The sequence below is a fragment of the Echeneis naucrates genome, chromosome 7, assembly GCF_900963305.1.
Source record: "Echeneis naucrates chromosome 7, fEcheNa1.1, whole genome shotgun sequence".
Classification (NCBI taxonomy): Eukaryota; Metazoa; Chordata; class Actinopteri; order Carangiformes; family Echeneidae; genus Echeneis; species Echeneis naucrates.
This window is the reverse complement of record NC_042517.1, coordinates 2,297,652-2,310,354: the sequence shown is the minus strand read 5'-3', so window position 1 is coordinate 2,310,354 and position 12,703 is coordinate 2,297,652. Positions and strand designations below refer to the sequence as shown.

The following is a 12,703-nucleotide window of genomic DNA, read 5'->3' as shown; positions in this document are numbered from 1 at the left end:
GCCTTGATGAATTAGCCCGGAAGGTAAGTAAAGCTCTCATCACATGGGCAGCTAATCCTTCTACATCCTCTAGTCCTGCAGTCTAAGTCCTCCCTGAACCTCTTCTCTCTCCTGGTGGGGTTTGTTTTTTCCTGCTCTGTCCTTTTCTCCCCCCCCCCTCTTTGGCCAGTCGCATGAATAAAGGCGTGTCCCCCAGTTATAGTCATGCATATAACAGGCAGACTGGCGGCCGCTGTCATTGGCTGTCGGCTCCTCAGCGCGCTGAGCAGCAGCAGACTCCGCTCCACCATGGCCGAGCCAGTGGTCTTCAACAAGCCCAAGGTGAGTGAGCTTTCATCGGACAGATGGCCAGTTACAGTCCTGAATTACTGAATTACTGAATTACTGAATTACTGCTGTTGCGCAAACTGTTGGTGATTTTTATTTATTTATTTATTTATTTTTTGCGCACGGAGAGCAGCAGCTGGAGAAATAATGAAGTCTCACCAGGTTAAAGCAGAACAAACAAACAAACCAAAAAAAAAAAAAAAAAAGAAACTTCATGCTTTTGGATGATAGTGTGAAAACAAGTTGGGGTTCGCTTGTAGTTCGGAGCGCTGAGCTTTAAACAGGTTCGGACATGCTGCTCTGCAGCGACAAAAATGAATGAATCACACCAAGAGAAAGAGCAGATTCCTCCCACTGACCTGAGCCGTGAAGGCATCACTGGTGTTGTCTTTCTCAGGCCATGACACTGTGATCAGAGCAGCAGCCTTTTCTTTACTCTTTAATCAGGTCTTATTTTTTAAATGGCTGTATTTCCTTTTTATTTTTATGTTGTCTGGAGAGCGGAAGAGAGTGAATCCTGATAATGCGGCTTGAACTCTCTGGTGGTTTGTTACTCTTCAGCTATTCAGTCATCTACTGTGCGCCCTTTGGACTGAGCCTGTAAGATAAGAGGGGAGCAAGTGACCTGCAAGTGGCTGAGGAATGGAAAGACTCGAAAGAGAGGTGCAGTGTGAGCGTGTTAGGAGAGACCTCAGTGACTGGGTGGCTGCTTGCACAGATAATCTTATCAAATATTAATTCAGCTGAATTGATAGCACTCATGGAGTCGTTGTGTGTGACCCTTCACCTTTTCACCGGCCTGCTCCTGGCGCTGTTATTTCAGCAGGAGCAGCGGGCTCGTTGTCCATCAAGCTCAGTGTTTGCTCTGGAAAGTGGGAAGCTTGAAAATTTGTCTAGATGACAATATAAAGTTTGTTGACAGAAAATGAACAGCTGTTGATTAACTTATTTAGGCTGATCAGACAGTGAGCCTGGTTGGAATGGCTTGGTTTGTAAAGATGCTATAAAACGGTCAAACCTAAAGAAACAAATGTAAATGTGTCATTTTCTGCCGCTGATAAAAGGCGATTCTTCCTGCACACTGATTTTCTTGATGTGAATAAATATGTTACTTTCCAATAAAGAAGAAAATATCAGAAAATACTGAAAACTGTTTAGCACAAGTGATTTCTTATAAAGTCCTTTTGTGTCCTTTCCAAGTCCAAAAAGCCACAAATGTTCATTTATAATGATAAAGCAGAAAAAAACAGGATGCCAGAACCAATGTGGTCGCTCGCATGAGAGGGAGGAGAAATTATGAAGTGATTATCGAAGAAGATGTTGACATGAAACTGATAAATTTCAGTATTTGATCTTTGAGACTGAGCAGACTGTCACATGCATAAAAGGATTGCTTACTAGAAGCTTCACACACACACACACACACAGTCATGCGTGTCCTTGAGCACAGCGATGTTCAGATACTAATCATGAAATATGAACTTCTTCCTCGAAGAATTTTGTAACAGTCAGCCAACCCTGCGAGATCGCCGATCCCTTATCCACTTCTTTGGAACGCGGTTCATGTTTTTAGCTCACCTTCATCGTCAACAAGAGCCGGTTGAACAATGAAAAAAGCGCTGACATGCTGATTAAAAGCAGGATTGATGCCATTAAATTATATAAGTTCCTGCAGTGCACATAGGAAGTTTGACCCGAGAGAGCTGCTGCAGGATTTCCTGAAGTTAATGGTTCAACAGGCTGTCGCTGTCGGATCGCAGCTGGCTTTTCAGAGGAGAAGATGTAAACCAGCAGGATTCATCACCTCTTGGTATAAACATGTGTGAGGAAACATATGAGCTCAATGTTTTCGGCTCTTTCAGTCCTATTGGTGGCACACAGTCGGAATCAGATGTACACCAGGAATTTATTTTGTGTTCTCTGATGTGATGAGGAAGCAGCTTTCTCAGCTGCTGGTCATAACTGAGAGCAAAGTGGATGAGTAAGTTCAGAATTTATCTCCGTATCTGTCGGTGACACTCAACTGGTCGACATCAGCGAAGTGTAGCTGAGAAAAAGAGCTCTGTGAGTCCAAGAGGCAGCAGACCTTCATCTGGAGCTTTGGCTTCGTAAAATATCAGAGCTGCAAGGTTTATCAGAAATATAACCCAGAAAGAGAAACTGTCACAGGCATCATTTTAGAAGCAGGTTATTATTTTCTTCGTCAAAGAATCTGATGTTTATTTCTGCAACTTCATTCAGTCATCTTTTTGTCTATATCATCCAAAAAAACACAAACATTTAAAGCTCAGTTCAATTAAATCCAAGAAAGACGAAATGGATTATTTTACAACTAATGCATTTCCTATTCCACTTGATTATTTTGAAAAATTGTTTAAGCTCCAGTAAAATTTCACAATAGTTTTTGACAGCCGGTGGCTCTTTTTTCCATTTAAGATTATTATCCTTTATGCCCATTCAAAACCTAAAACAAATTAACTCAGGAAAAATAAGTCTGTAAATCTGTTTCCTTTTCCCTGTAATTATGTGACACACAAGGTTGCACAATCTAACGGCTGTTTCAAATATGAAATACTGGTCTTGGATCGAGACTGCTCTTGTTCAGTCGTCATTGCTTCAGTCGTGGAGGGAAGACACTAAAAGCTGCTGAAGCTTCACTTTTTAGTGAAGCTGATTTATTGCACGACTGTGTTATTTTATCATCTTTGGAGAATCATAAAAAAGTCTTGACAAAGTGTAATGGGGATAAAGTTTTTTTTTTTACACATTATGATCCGACCGTCATCGAATTTATCCAGTTATTTAAAAGATACAAAGACGTTTCTGAGGTAAATAATGGGATTTGTTTAAATCCCCAGAATTCAGATGTTTGTCCAGCTCTGGATCTATTTAGCAACTCTTATCTCTAAAGTAGAACGATGTTTTAATAAACCTTTAATAACTAAGATGTCAGTCTGAGATTAGAGAAACTGAATCAACATCAACATCTGGACTAAGCAGTCCTCTGTTGTTGTTACAATCAAATTCACACACAGCCGTCAACTGGACCTGTTTATGGGATGATTTCTGCCGTCTGTGGTCTCAGTGGCTTAATCTGAGTCAAAAGCTCTCCATCCTGTATCCTTTTTTCTTTTATCCCCAGCTGAGACATCTGATGCAGGGAGAGCATGCAACAAGATGGTTTGCAAACCGACCAGATGTTTATCAATGCATCCACATTTACGTGTCTGATCCAGAGTGCATGTGTTCTTTTGGAAGGAGTTGGAGAAGCCAGAGGGGAACTCCTCGCAGAGAGGCCCCAGGCCTGGGAATCAAACCCCCGACTACTAATTGTCGTTAGGTGACAGTGACAAACACAAACCGAAACTAAATTAAGGAAAGCTAAGGCGGGAAACATATGTTTAATCACATCACTGATTGTTTGAAGCAGATTGAGCATAACAGGGCCGAGAAATAAGGAAAAATATCTTTAAGGATTAAAGACGATCAACCTTTGATGTGTCTGGCAGGAAAATCAAAGGCGTCATTCTGTCCACATCAGGCGCTTTAATTCATTTAGAGCTGATTTCCAACGCCGTGCTCATTTTGCTCCCGACCAGAGACGAGGATTAAACGAAGTGAATTTCTAATTTGAATCTGACTTTGACTAAGGAGCGGCGCAGAGATTTATGGGTGTCATCTGCAGGGATGAATCTGAGCTCTTGGCGAGGGAAGACGAGCCTGAATACTTTCTGTTCTCTGACCCCTCGCTGGCTCCTCTGGCTTTTCCAGCACGATGGGCTGCAGCCAGAGCGGTCAGTCCTGCTGCTATCTGTCACCACCAGACATCTGACATGAAACTCCTCCGTCCAACCAGGCCGCTGCTCGAAAAGAACTTGCTTTGGTTTGACTCTTTCATTAATTATCTTCTAATTTACCGTCCACAGATTGAACTGCACGTTCACCTCGATGGAGCCATCAGGGTGCAGACTATTCTTGACGTCGCCGAGTAAGTTTAAGTTTATTTTTCATTTCCTTTCATCAAAGTCCTTCAACATTGACTTTGGATGTTTGTTTCAGATACACGCCTTTGGATCAATAAGTGGATAAGAGAGATAAATGAAAAAGCGTAGGTGGAATTGTCAAACGGAGCAAAGGCAGGTTATATTAGCAAACAGTTAGCACTGATTGGAGTTGTGTTAATATTTACATGATGTGCGTTCGATTATGACTCTTCCTCTGGCTCATTTTTTTCATCCCCACAAGCTTTTTCAGGAAATGCATAATATAATATAAAGTCAGATGAAAGATGCTAAAATGGTCTGGAGAGCTGAAGAGGACTGGAAAGTGCTGTGTGACAAAATAATAGATGTCAGTTTCTCATTTGTATTTGCCTCAACAAGTGAACTCGTGAGAAAGAATATCCCATCCTCTTGCTCAACATCGCAATTTATCGACTTCTTAATGTTTCTGGCCATCTAGAGATATCTAAAGAGTCAAGAGAGACAAATATGTTGGGAGGCTAAGTGAAGGCTGAGTTATGGATATTATTTATTTCCAGACTGAAGAGAAACTCCCCACTCTGATATGTAGATCTATGAATATGCTCCAAAACGAATCAGTCAGGCTGGAAAGTGAAAGTGGTGCCAAAGTCTCAGTCCTTGACTTGTGTCCATCTTCCCACTAGGAGACGTGGCATCACTCTGCCAGGAAAAACTGTGGAGGAGATGACATCGGTCATCATTGTCAAAGAGCCCGCCACCCTCACTAAGTTCCTGGGCAAGTTCGCCGAGTACATGCACGTGATTGCGTAAGTGCTGAGATGTCGTCTTCTCCGATTCAGTTTCGTAATCAGCAGTGCTGTTTTCTCGCCCCGGGGCATGTGACAGCAAGGCCACAGACCAAGACGGGGCTGATTGAAATTCATGGTCAGCCTCGTCTGTGTCACGGGAATGTTTACAATGTGGGCCAAAGTCCAGTTGCAAAGCTTATCGCGCACGTTTGCTACAATTATGATGCAGCTGGCGTCACCCAGAGTGTGCGCTGTGGGGTGTGATTGATGGTCCTGGGATGCACGACCCAGCAGGGTTATGTAATGCAGTTCTCTGGCACAACAGCGGGCATGAAATGCCAAATATGCAGAACAGGGACAGATCATTATCGAGATCGAGTGTCACCTTGGAGACTGGCTCAAAAGGAGAGTAAAGCTGGCCGGGGAACTTTTTCCGGTGCCTTTCTGTGTTATATTTATTTCGGTTCCCCACTGACAGTCCGAACCGTTTAGAAAAGACCAAACAGTCTTTCAGACACTCAGCGGCCGTAAAAGCTTCCAACAATGTAGCGGCCGGGCTGCAGTTGTGCTGAATGCTGCCTTCTGTGTCGAGGCCCTTGAAAGCCGCGTGTGAGCACCACGGCTCCGACAACACAGGGAAGCTGCTAGCTGAGCTCAGCTCATGCTGAATGATTGGTTTCGGTGGGGTGGGGGTGGGGAAGGAAAGAGAGGATGGACGACAGTGTAAATGCTGGAAGAGGTGTTGTTCCCCCGTCACGTGACGCAGCTGCTGACTCTGGAAAGTGGAAAGAGGGAAATGAAGCTGCGATTCCCATTTAAATGGGAGGCCAAATGTTTTCTCTGGAAGTGCGATAGGTGAAGCTAACAGTAATTTCATTACCTGAACAATAATTTGAGTAATTTCTGAAATCTTAGCTCACATGTAAATTTAGATGTTAGTTTAGATGTTCAACTTGACATGACAACAGCTTTGAATGTGAAGACCAGACAGCTCCATCGCAGATCAGAAAACCCGTTCTTCAACTTTTATTACATCTATTTTAACATATATACATTTATTAACACCCTAATAATTGTTGTACAGTTGTGCAGTATGAAAGATAGCAGCGTTATAGTCTTATCATCACAGATGTGGTGTTGTGTAAACAGTATCAGCATTATCAGTTATACCGTTTAATGCTTATATTGCTCATCCCCAGAGAGTTTAGTTAATGGATCAGTGACTCAGAGAATTATTTACAATCAGCGATATGTTTATCAGAGCCAAAGGGTAAAGTCTTTCATTTTGTGTGTGTCCCTGGTTGTTCTGTTTCAGTGGGGACAGAGAGGCAATAAAGCGGATCGCCTATGAGTTTGTCGAGGACAAAGCGAAGGAAGGAGTGATTTACGTCGAGGTCAGATACAGTCCGCATTTTCTGGCCAACACTAAAGTGGATCCCATTCCGTGGCAACAGGAAGAGTAAGTTTTGGTTTTGCTCCATTCAGTTTTGAATAAAAAATTATCTAGCTCATCTTATGTGCAGTGTTTTTCAGCACAACTGGGTTTATCTTATGTGTGTGTGCGTATTTATCTTATCGTCAATAAGTGTTGGAATGAAGACCAGCGCCCTTGTGCTTGTGTTTTAACGCCTTCCTCTGTGTGTGTCATTTGCTCAGAGGCGACCTGAGCCCAGATGAGGTGGTCCGCCTGGTCAACGAGGGCCTCCGCCAGGGCGAGAGGGCCTTCAATATCAAAGCCAGGTCCATTCTATGCTGCATGCGCCACATGCCAAGTAATGAACTGTTCAAAACAACCTTGCGAGATAAGGTTCTTCACTGTTGTGTCTTCCTTCCTGTCTCAAAGCACCTCCCGTTATATAACGAGTAGGAATCCTCCCATCCAAAACAAAAACCCCACAATATGCAGTGAAAGCCATGCATTTCCAAAATGTGGTCTTTTTTTGTTTTTTTTAACTAAAGTTGGAAACGTCCACTAAGAGTTTGTCATCATTATTATTTTGTCCCTGAACAGCTCATGTTTTGGAGATGCATGGTTTTCACAGGACAGTGCTCACGCCGTCCCGTTGAACACGATCGGTGTACAAACGGAACCCAAGTCGGGGGCAACATGAGTTGCCGCTGTATCAGCAGCACTTGTGCAGCTGTTTCCTAAAACACCCCACAGCCAAGATTAACCCACAGGGGTCCGTCTGTGGTCTGCACAAGCCATTTTGCAAGCATGGTGTAATATCTCTGGAGAATTACAAGCATTTCCATGAAAGAGACTTCCTGTATGAAGGATGTCTGCTTTTATCATTAGAGATTACAACAGCTCTATTTTACGGATAATATTAAATCATACAAGCTGTTTTATGCTCCTTTAAACCGCATGAAAGGTCCTGAACCATCTGAGGTACTATCCAGAAAACTAAAGGAATGTGTTGTGCCCTATTTGGTACGTTGCCAGCAGTGACATGACAGTTCATGTTGGAACAGTAAATGTGAGTCTACCACCAGGAGCCGATTGTGTTGACCTCAAATGAAGAAAATAGACCCACATTAAGCTAAATTCAGACTGCAGCTCCTGATTCATATCATCAAAACACGTTTCATTAAATATCGCTGTCGCATGCTGAAAGTTGTTTTCTGCCTGTCGTAGCTGGAAATGAATGCAGCATGACGCTCAGACACATTTTCGCTGCCACACCATCTACCTGTGTGTGTGTGTTTGTCTCAGTTCCAAACTGTGTTGTAATATGAGTCTGTAACATTTTCCAGGCTGGTCCATGGACATCATTGAGCTGTGTAAGACATACCGCCACCAGGGAGTGGTCGCCATCGACCTGGCAGGCGATGAGTCGCTGAACTGTGAGGCCTTTCCAGGACACAGGATGGCGTATGAGGTGAGCGTTTTATGTGAAATCAGCATTATTAAAGCCGGTTTAAGGATGCTTATGTGCCAATTTGAATTGAGAAGAGGAACCTGTAACATCAGACTGCCGTCTCTTGACGTTGGAGTGCAGCGGTGATTGTTTCAATCGGCTCTAAATGTCATTTCGAGGTTATGAAAACCTTTTATGGTCACAGAGCATGATGGGCATCAATCAGTTTGCTCTGAAGACTTTAAGGAATCCTTAGAAAGAATCTGCGGCTGTGTTTTCGCTGGCAAGAATGTTCAGAGGCCTGGAAAAGGATTTTAAAGCCGTGTTTCAGCCCAGCGACTGATTGTTATTCTGACACCCAGTGTGACAGATAACCATTAAATCTGATACAGACGCCATTCATGGTCCCCAGAAGATGAATCATACTAAATAAGTTAATCTTTTAATTTATCTATGGTCAGCAGCAGATCAATATCTGAATGTTGACATATATTTGAAGATTTTAATGAAACTGAATGAACTCTTGGATACCAGATGATGTATTTTAATTACTTTAGTGAGTTCATAATAATAATTACAATAATAAGAAGTATTTTGACTTTATGTCCAAATTACAAATAAAAAACGAATGATGTTCCCTTCAGCTCTTTTCCTTTATAGATATTTAACAAGTGTTAGCACGTAAACACAATACAGACAGTATATCTGCTAGACTAGCATTGGTTGATATTATCTACATTCACGGCCAGCAGAGGTTGAATTTGTTCATCTTTTCATATTTTCTCTGGTGTCACCACATTTCACATCCTCTGAATCAATTTTTCAAAGTCTGACTCCCACATGACGTGTTTTCATAACTTTGGTGGTTTCCAGTTTTTGCACGGTTCACAACTGAGACCATTTGATAAATTTGTTACAGATATTCCTGTTCACGATCTCACAAATATTTTTTCATTCTACTCATGATCCTGTGACTTTGTTTTCTAACCAAATTGTTTCGTTGAATTTGAGCATGCCGGACATAAGCAGAATATCTGTCTGTGTACCAACATGATGCTCTCTCCACTCTTCCTGCGGTTTGCTGACTTGTGAAATCGGTTTCAGCCCACTTGTGTTACAGATGGCTAACAGATCCGCCATCGTCTCCCCACTGTCAAACTGATAAGATCCTAAATGTCTTTATCTGTAGACAACACATATGGGACTGAAACAGATTTCCTCTTAACCTCTCAGAAAAATGTAATTTGGCTTTCAGACGGCATTTATTGATTAATTCAGGGAACACCACAGTGAGTAATTGATTTCACCTGTCAGGCCGTAATGAATGAGGAGGATTAATCAGGTTATGTGGTGCAGCTCTGCGAGGCGGCCAAGTTTTACCTGAAATTAAATACGTGCATGGATGCAGTTCATAATCTTTCAGCTCAGGTATACTGCCACATTAGTCAGCCGCATGCAAAGATGAATCCAAGTGAAGGTTTCAATGCTGGCTGCCATTTCTTATTTGCAATTCCAACAACTCCATCATGCTGGTCACAAAAACAGACGATAAACAAAGCCACTGACCCTTTTAAAGTGCGGAGCTCCACGCTCACAACTTGTTTTGTCAAACAACATGCGATCAAAGAAGGAAAGCTCAATGTCAATGTCGATACTTTCAGTAAGTGGAGTGTTTGTGTGTGTGCAGTAAAAATACTTTGCATTCTTCCACTGCGACAACTGGTTAAAGTACAACCAGAAGAAAGTCATTCAGGCCACAATAATCCATAAACAGGCCATGAAATTTAAATAATTAGGCTGTTGCTCAAGTTCACCGGTATAGTATTTGGAGTTCTGTTAACTAGCTCTTTGTCAGTAATCAACACGAATGCCGTGATTAAAATACACCAAGTCAGGAAAAACTCTGCTTCCTCTTTGAAATAGTTTATTTTTCTATCTTTTTTTCTATCTCTAAGTCTTTTTTTGATGTGAGTTATTTCGTCTGTGTTTTCTTGAGTAAATATATAATTTACTCTCCTCATTTACAGATGTTTACTCTGTTTACTTTGTTTTTTAAAGGCTGCATAAATGGATCAACTAAAATACATGATGCACATCATCAGAGTTGGAAATGTGTTTCTTTTATTAACTAACCGAGAATACAATCACAACTGCGTGTCCTGTAGATAAAGTGAGTGCGTGTGGTCAGGAATACTAAAATGAAAACAGCTGCTTGTCCTGACTGTTTAGAGTTCAGTGTTGGCTTTTCAGGATGTGAGGAAAAAAAAAAACAAAACCGCGGCTGAAATATTCAGTTAGAAAAAGAGTGGACCTTTTCTACCAAAGAAACATCTCGGTACGATTCTGTGGAAGTGCAGATGTGAGACATTTTGTTGATTTTGTTGACAGGAGGCCGTGCGCTGTGGGATCCACAGGACGGTCCACGCCGGCGAGGTGGGCCCGCCGTCTGTGGTGAAGGAGGTAAGACGAGGCGCTCCACGCTGACATGAGACATTTGTTGACTGGGTGGCAGCATCATCACACAACTTTTACTGTCCTGAAGGTTACAGCCCGTTGGGACATGTAAAGGCTGCTACGCACAACAGTGGAGTCACGTACTAACAATAGAAATGACTAAACCAGCTGTTTGGGCGAAGGTCCAACAAGAAGAAGATCTAATGTTAATAGACGCCATTAAAGGATTACGTTTTCCCAACAGACTGCAGTAACTCGATATTACAGATGAGGAAATGTTCTTATTTTAATGTCTCCAAAACAGAGACCACTCTGTTTTTATTGTTTGCTGTTTGTATCCATCTCAGCAGCTCCTTTTGTTTGAAACCAGGTCACAGTCTCGCTGCACTTTCTTTGCCAAAATAAAGAGGTCACGCCCTGTGCCGTCCCCCAACGTGGCAGCTCAGCTGTGGCACAACTGTTGAGTCTTCCTCCAGAAATAGCCGGCCGATTTTTTTTTTTGTGATTTCTAACTTTTTGCATCTGGACCGGCTGTTATTTCAGGCTGTGGAGGTGCTGAAAGCCGAACGTGTTGGACACGGTTACAGAACCCTGCAAGACCAAGCTCTGTACAAACAACTGCTGGCTCAAAACATGCACTTTGAGGTGAGGAAAGCACCGGCACCGTGTTCACCGTCAAAGACCCGATCGTTTGGATCAGTTCAAATAGAAAGTAGGATGATTTAAAATCAGTTCCAAATGGTGAGCCGGTGATGTGGTGACCCCTGGTGGAGACTTCTCAGTTACTGTAGCAGTGGTAAGGTTTCTCTTCCTGCTGCTCTGTTTGCAGATCTGTCCCATCTCCAGTAAACTGACGGGAGCCTGTGACCCGGACTTCACCAAGCATCCCGTCATCACGTGAGCTGCCTTCCATTCCAAGTCATTGACATGCTGTGAGGTAGAAGCAGGCCGCAGCTCAGGATCCGTGTCACTTCCTTTGTGCAGGTTCAGGAACGACCAGGCGAACTATTCCCTGAACACAGACGACCCTCTGATTTTCAACTCCACCCTGAACCTCGACTACAACACAGCGCACAAGTACATGGGCTTCACCGAGGAGGAATTCAAACGACTGGTGAGATTGCATGCCTGAATGATCCGAGCGGCGGCTCACAGGCAGATGCTGATTAACAGCAGAAACAAAAGCAGGTTCATCAGGTTCAGATCATAAAAGCAACAGCGTGACGTTTGGGGAAATTCACTCATCTGCTTTAGATGTAAAAGTCTTATTTCTATTTAACACAGACAGTAGAAGATTAGCTTTGTGTCTTCACCCACCTGCCACTCTATAGATCAACATGATTCTTTTCACGGTTGGTAATTTCATCTACCAGATGAGAGCTGCACAAAAAAAAAAAAAAAAAAACTGGAATATGGCCAAGTGCAATTTCCAAATAGCAGGAAATCATAATCCAAGTGACAAAGGAACAACCGGTCGATTTATCATTGTCATCATTCTAACTGAAATCACATCACCACCTGCAGTAATAATCAGAATACCATCAGCTTGACCTGACAGTGACTTCCTCGAGTTCTCACAGAGCCAAGTAAAGTTTCCTGTCTTTGTGCTGAGCTGCACAGCATCAAACTCTTACTCTAAGGTGGACTAAGAACATGAGAGTGCACTAAAATGCTTCTTTGCGTCTTGTAGAACATCAAGTCAGCGGAGTCGTGCTTCCTGCCCGAGGAGGAGAAGAGAGAGCTCCTCCAGAAGCTGTACAAGGCCTACGGGATGACACGGAGCACCGTTTTCTAAACCTGCCCGGGATATCCCAGAACACGAGACCTAACCCAGGGACAAGCCCCTCCGAGCCTGACGTGTGAATGTGGGAAAAAAAAAAACAAACAACAGTTAGAACCAGATATGAGGTCTCGTACAGAAAAACACAAAATATGCTTTTCATCTTGCCGCCAATGGCTCACCTCACATATCGGTGCATCGCCAGCAGCATACCTTTACTACTTTAGTTTACAGGGCACTTCTGAACGGGGTGACGACTTGTTTTTGCCGTGTGAAGCGTTTCTTCATGTGTTTACATCAGGTGAAAGGGTGAAGTATCGATGGGAAAATTCAAGTTTACGTTTTTGGTTTAAGAGTTGAATTAAGGCAGTGCTTCTCAAATAGTGTGTGTGTGTGTGTGTGTGTGTGTGTGTGTGTGTGCCGTACTAGAATAAAATGTAATTCACCTCCACTACAGTAGATGGCAGTGACACTCATTGTCAAAGTGTTAAAGGGTTTTTATGCACCGAG

General features: G+C 42.8%; 1 protein-coding gene across 4 annotated transcripts; it reads left to right on the top strand.

Moving 5' to 3' along the window:
- The first annotated feature begins 228 nt into the window (after nt 1–228).
- ada (adenosine deaminase) lies at nt 229–12,325 on the top strand. Of its 4 annotated transcripts, none has more exons than XM_029507129.1 (11): nt 230–321; nt 4,254–4,315; nt 4,994–5,116; nt 6,414–6,557; nt 6,755–6,870; nt 7,856–7,980; nt 10,348–10,419; nt 10,957–11,058; nt 11,243–11,310; nt 11,398–11,527; nt 12,104–12,325. In XM_029507129.1, the coding sequence occupies exons 1-11, from the start codon at nt 289–291 to the stop codon at nt 12,206–12,208; spliced, it is 1,080 nt and encodes a 359-aa protein (XP_029362989.1). In that variant the 5' UTR covers nt 230–288; the 3' UTR covers nt 12,209–12,325. The 4 variants fall into 4 exon arrangements, with proteins under 4 accessions (XP_029362991.1, XP_029362989.1, XP_029362992.1 ...); XM_029507132.1 differs by lacking the exon at nt 230–321 and adding an exon at nt 1,856–2,137; XM_029507133.1 differs by lacking the exon at nt 230–321 and adding an exon at nt 2,181–2,514.
- Nucleotides 12,326–12,703: the final 378 nt, after the last annotated feature.

Excerpts from the sequence above, each read along its gene's own strand:
- ada (XM_029507129.1), top strand. The coding sequence starts at position 289 with ATGGCCGAGCCAGTGGTCTTCAACAAGCCCAAG. Across the intron at positions 7,981-10,347 it reads GACACAGGATGGCGTATGAG|GAGGCCGTGCGCTGTGGGAT; the intron begins GTGAGCGTTTTA and ends TTTTGTTGACAG. Across the intron at positions 11,528-12,103 it reads AGGAGGAATTCAAACGACTG|AACATCAAGTCAGCGGAGTC; the intron begins GTGAGATTGCAT and ends TGCGTCTTGTAG.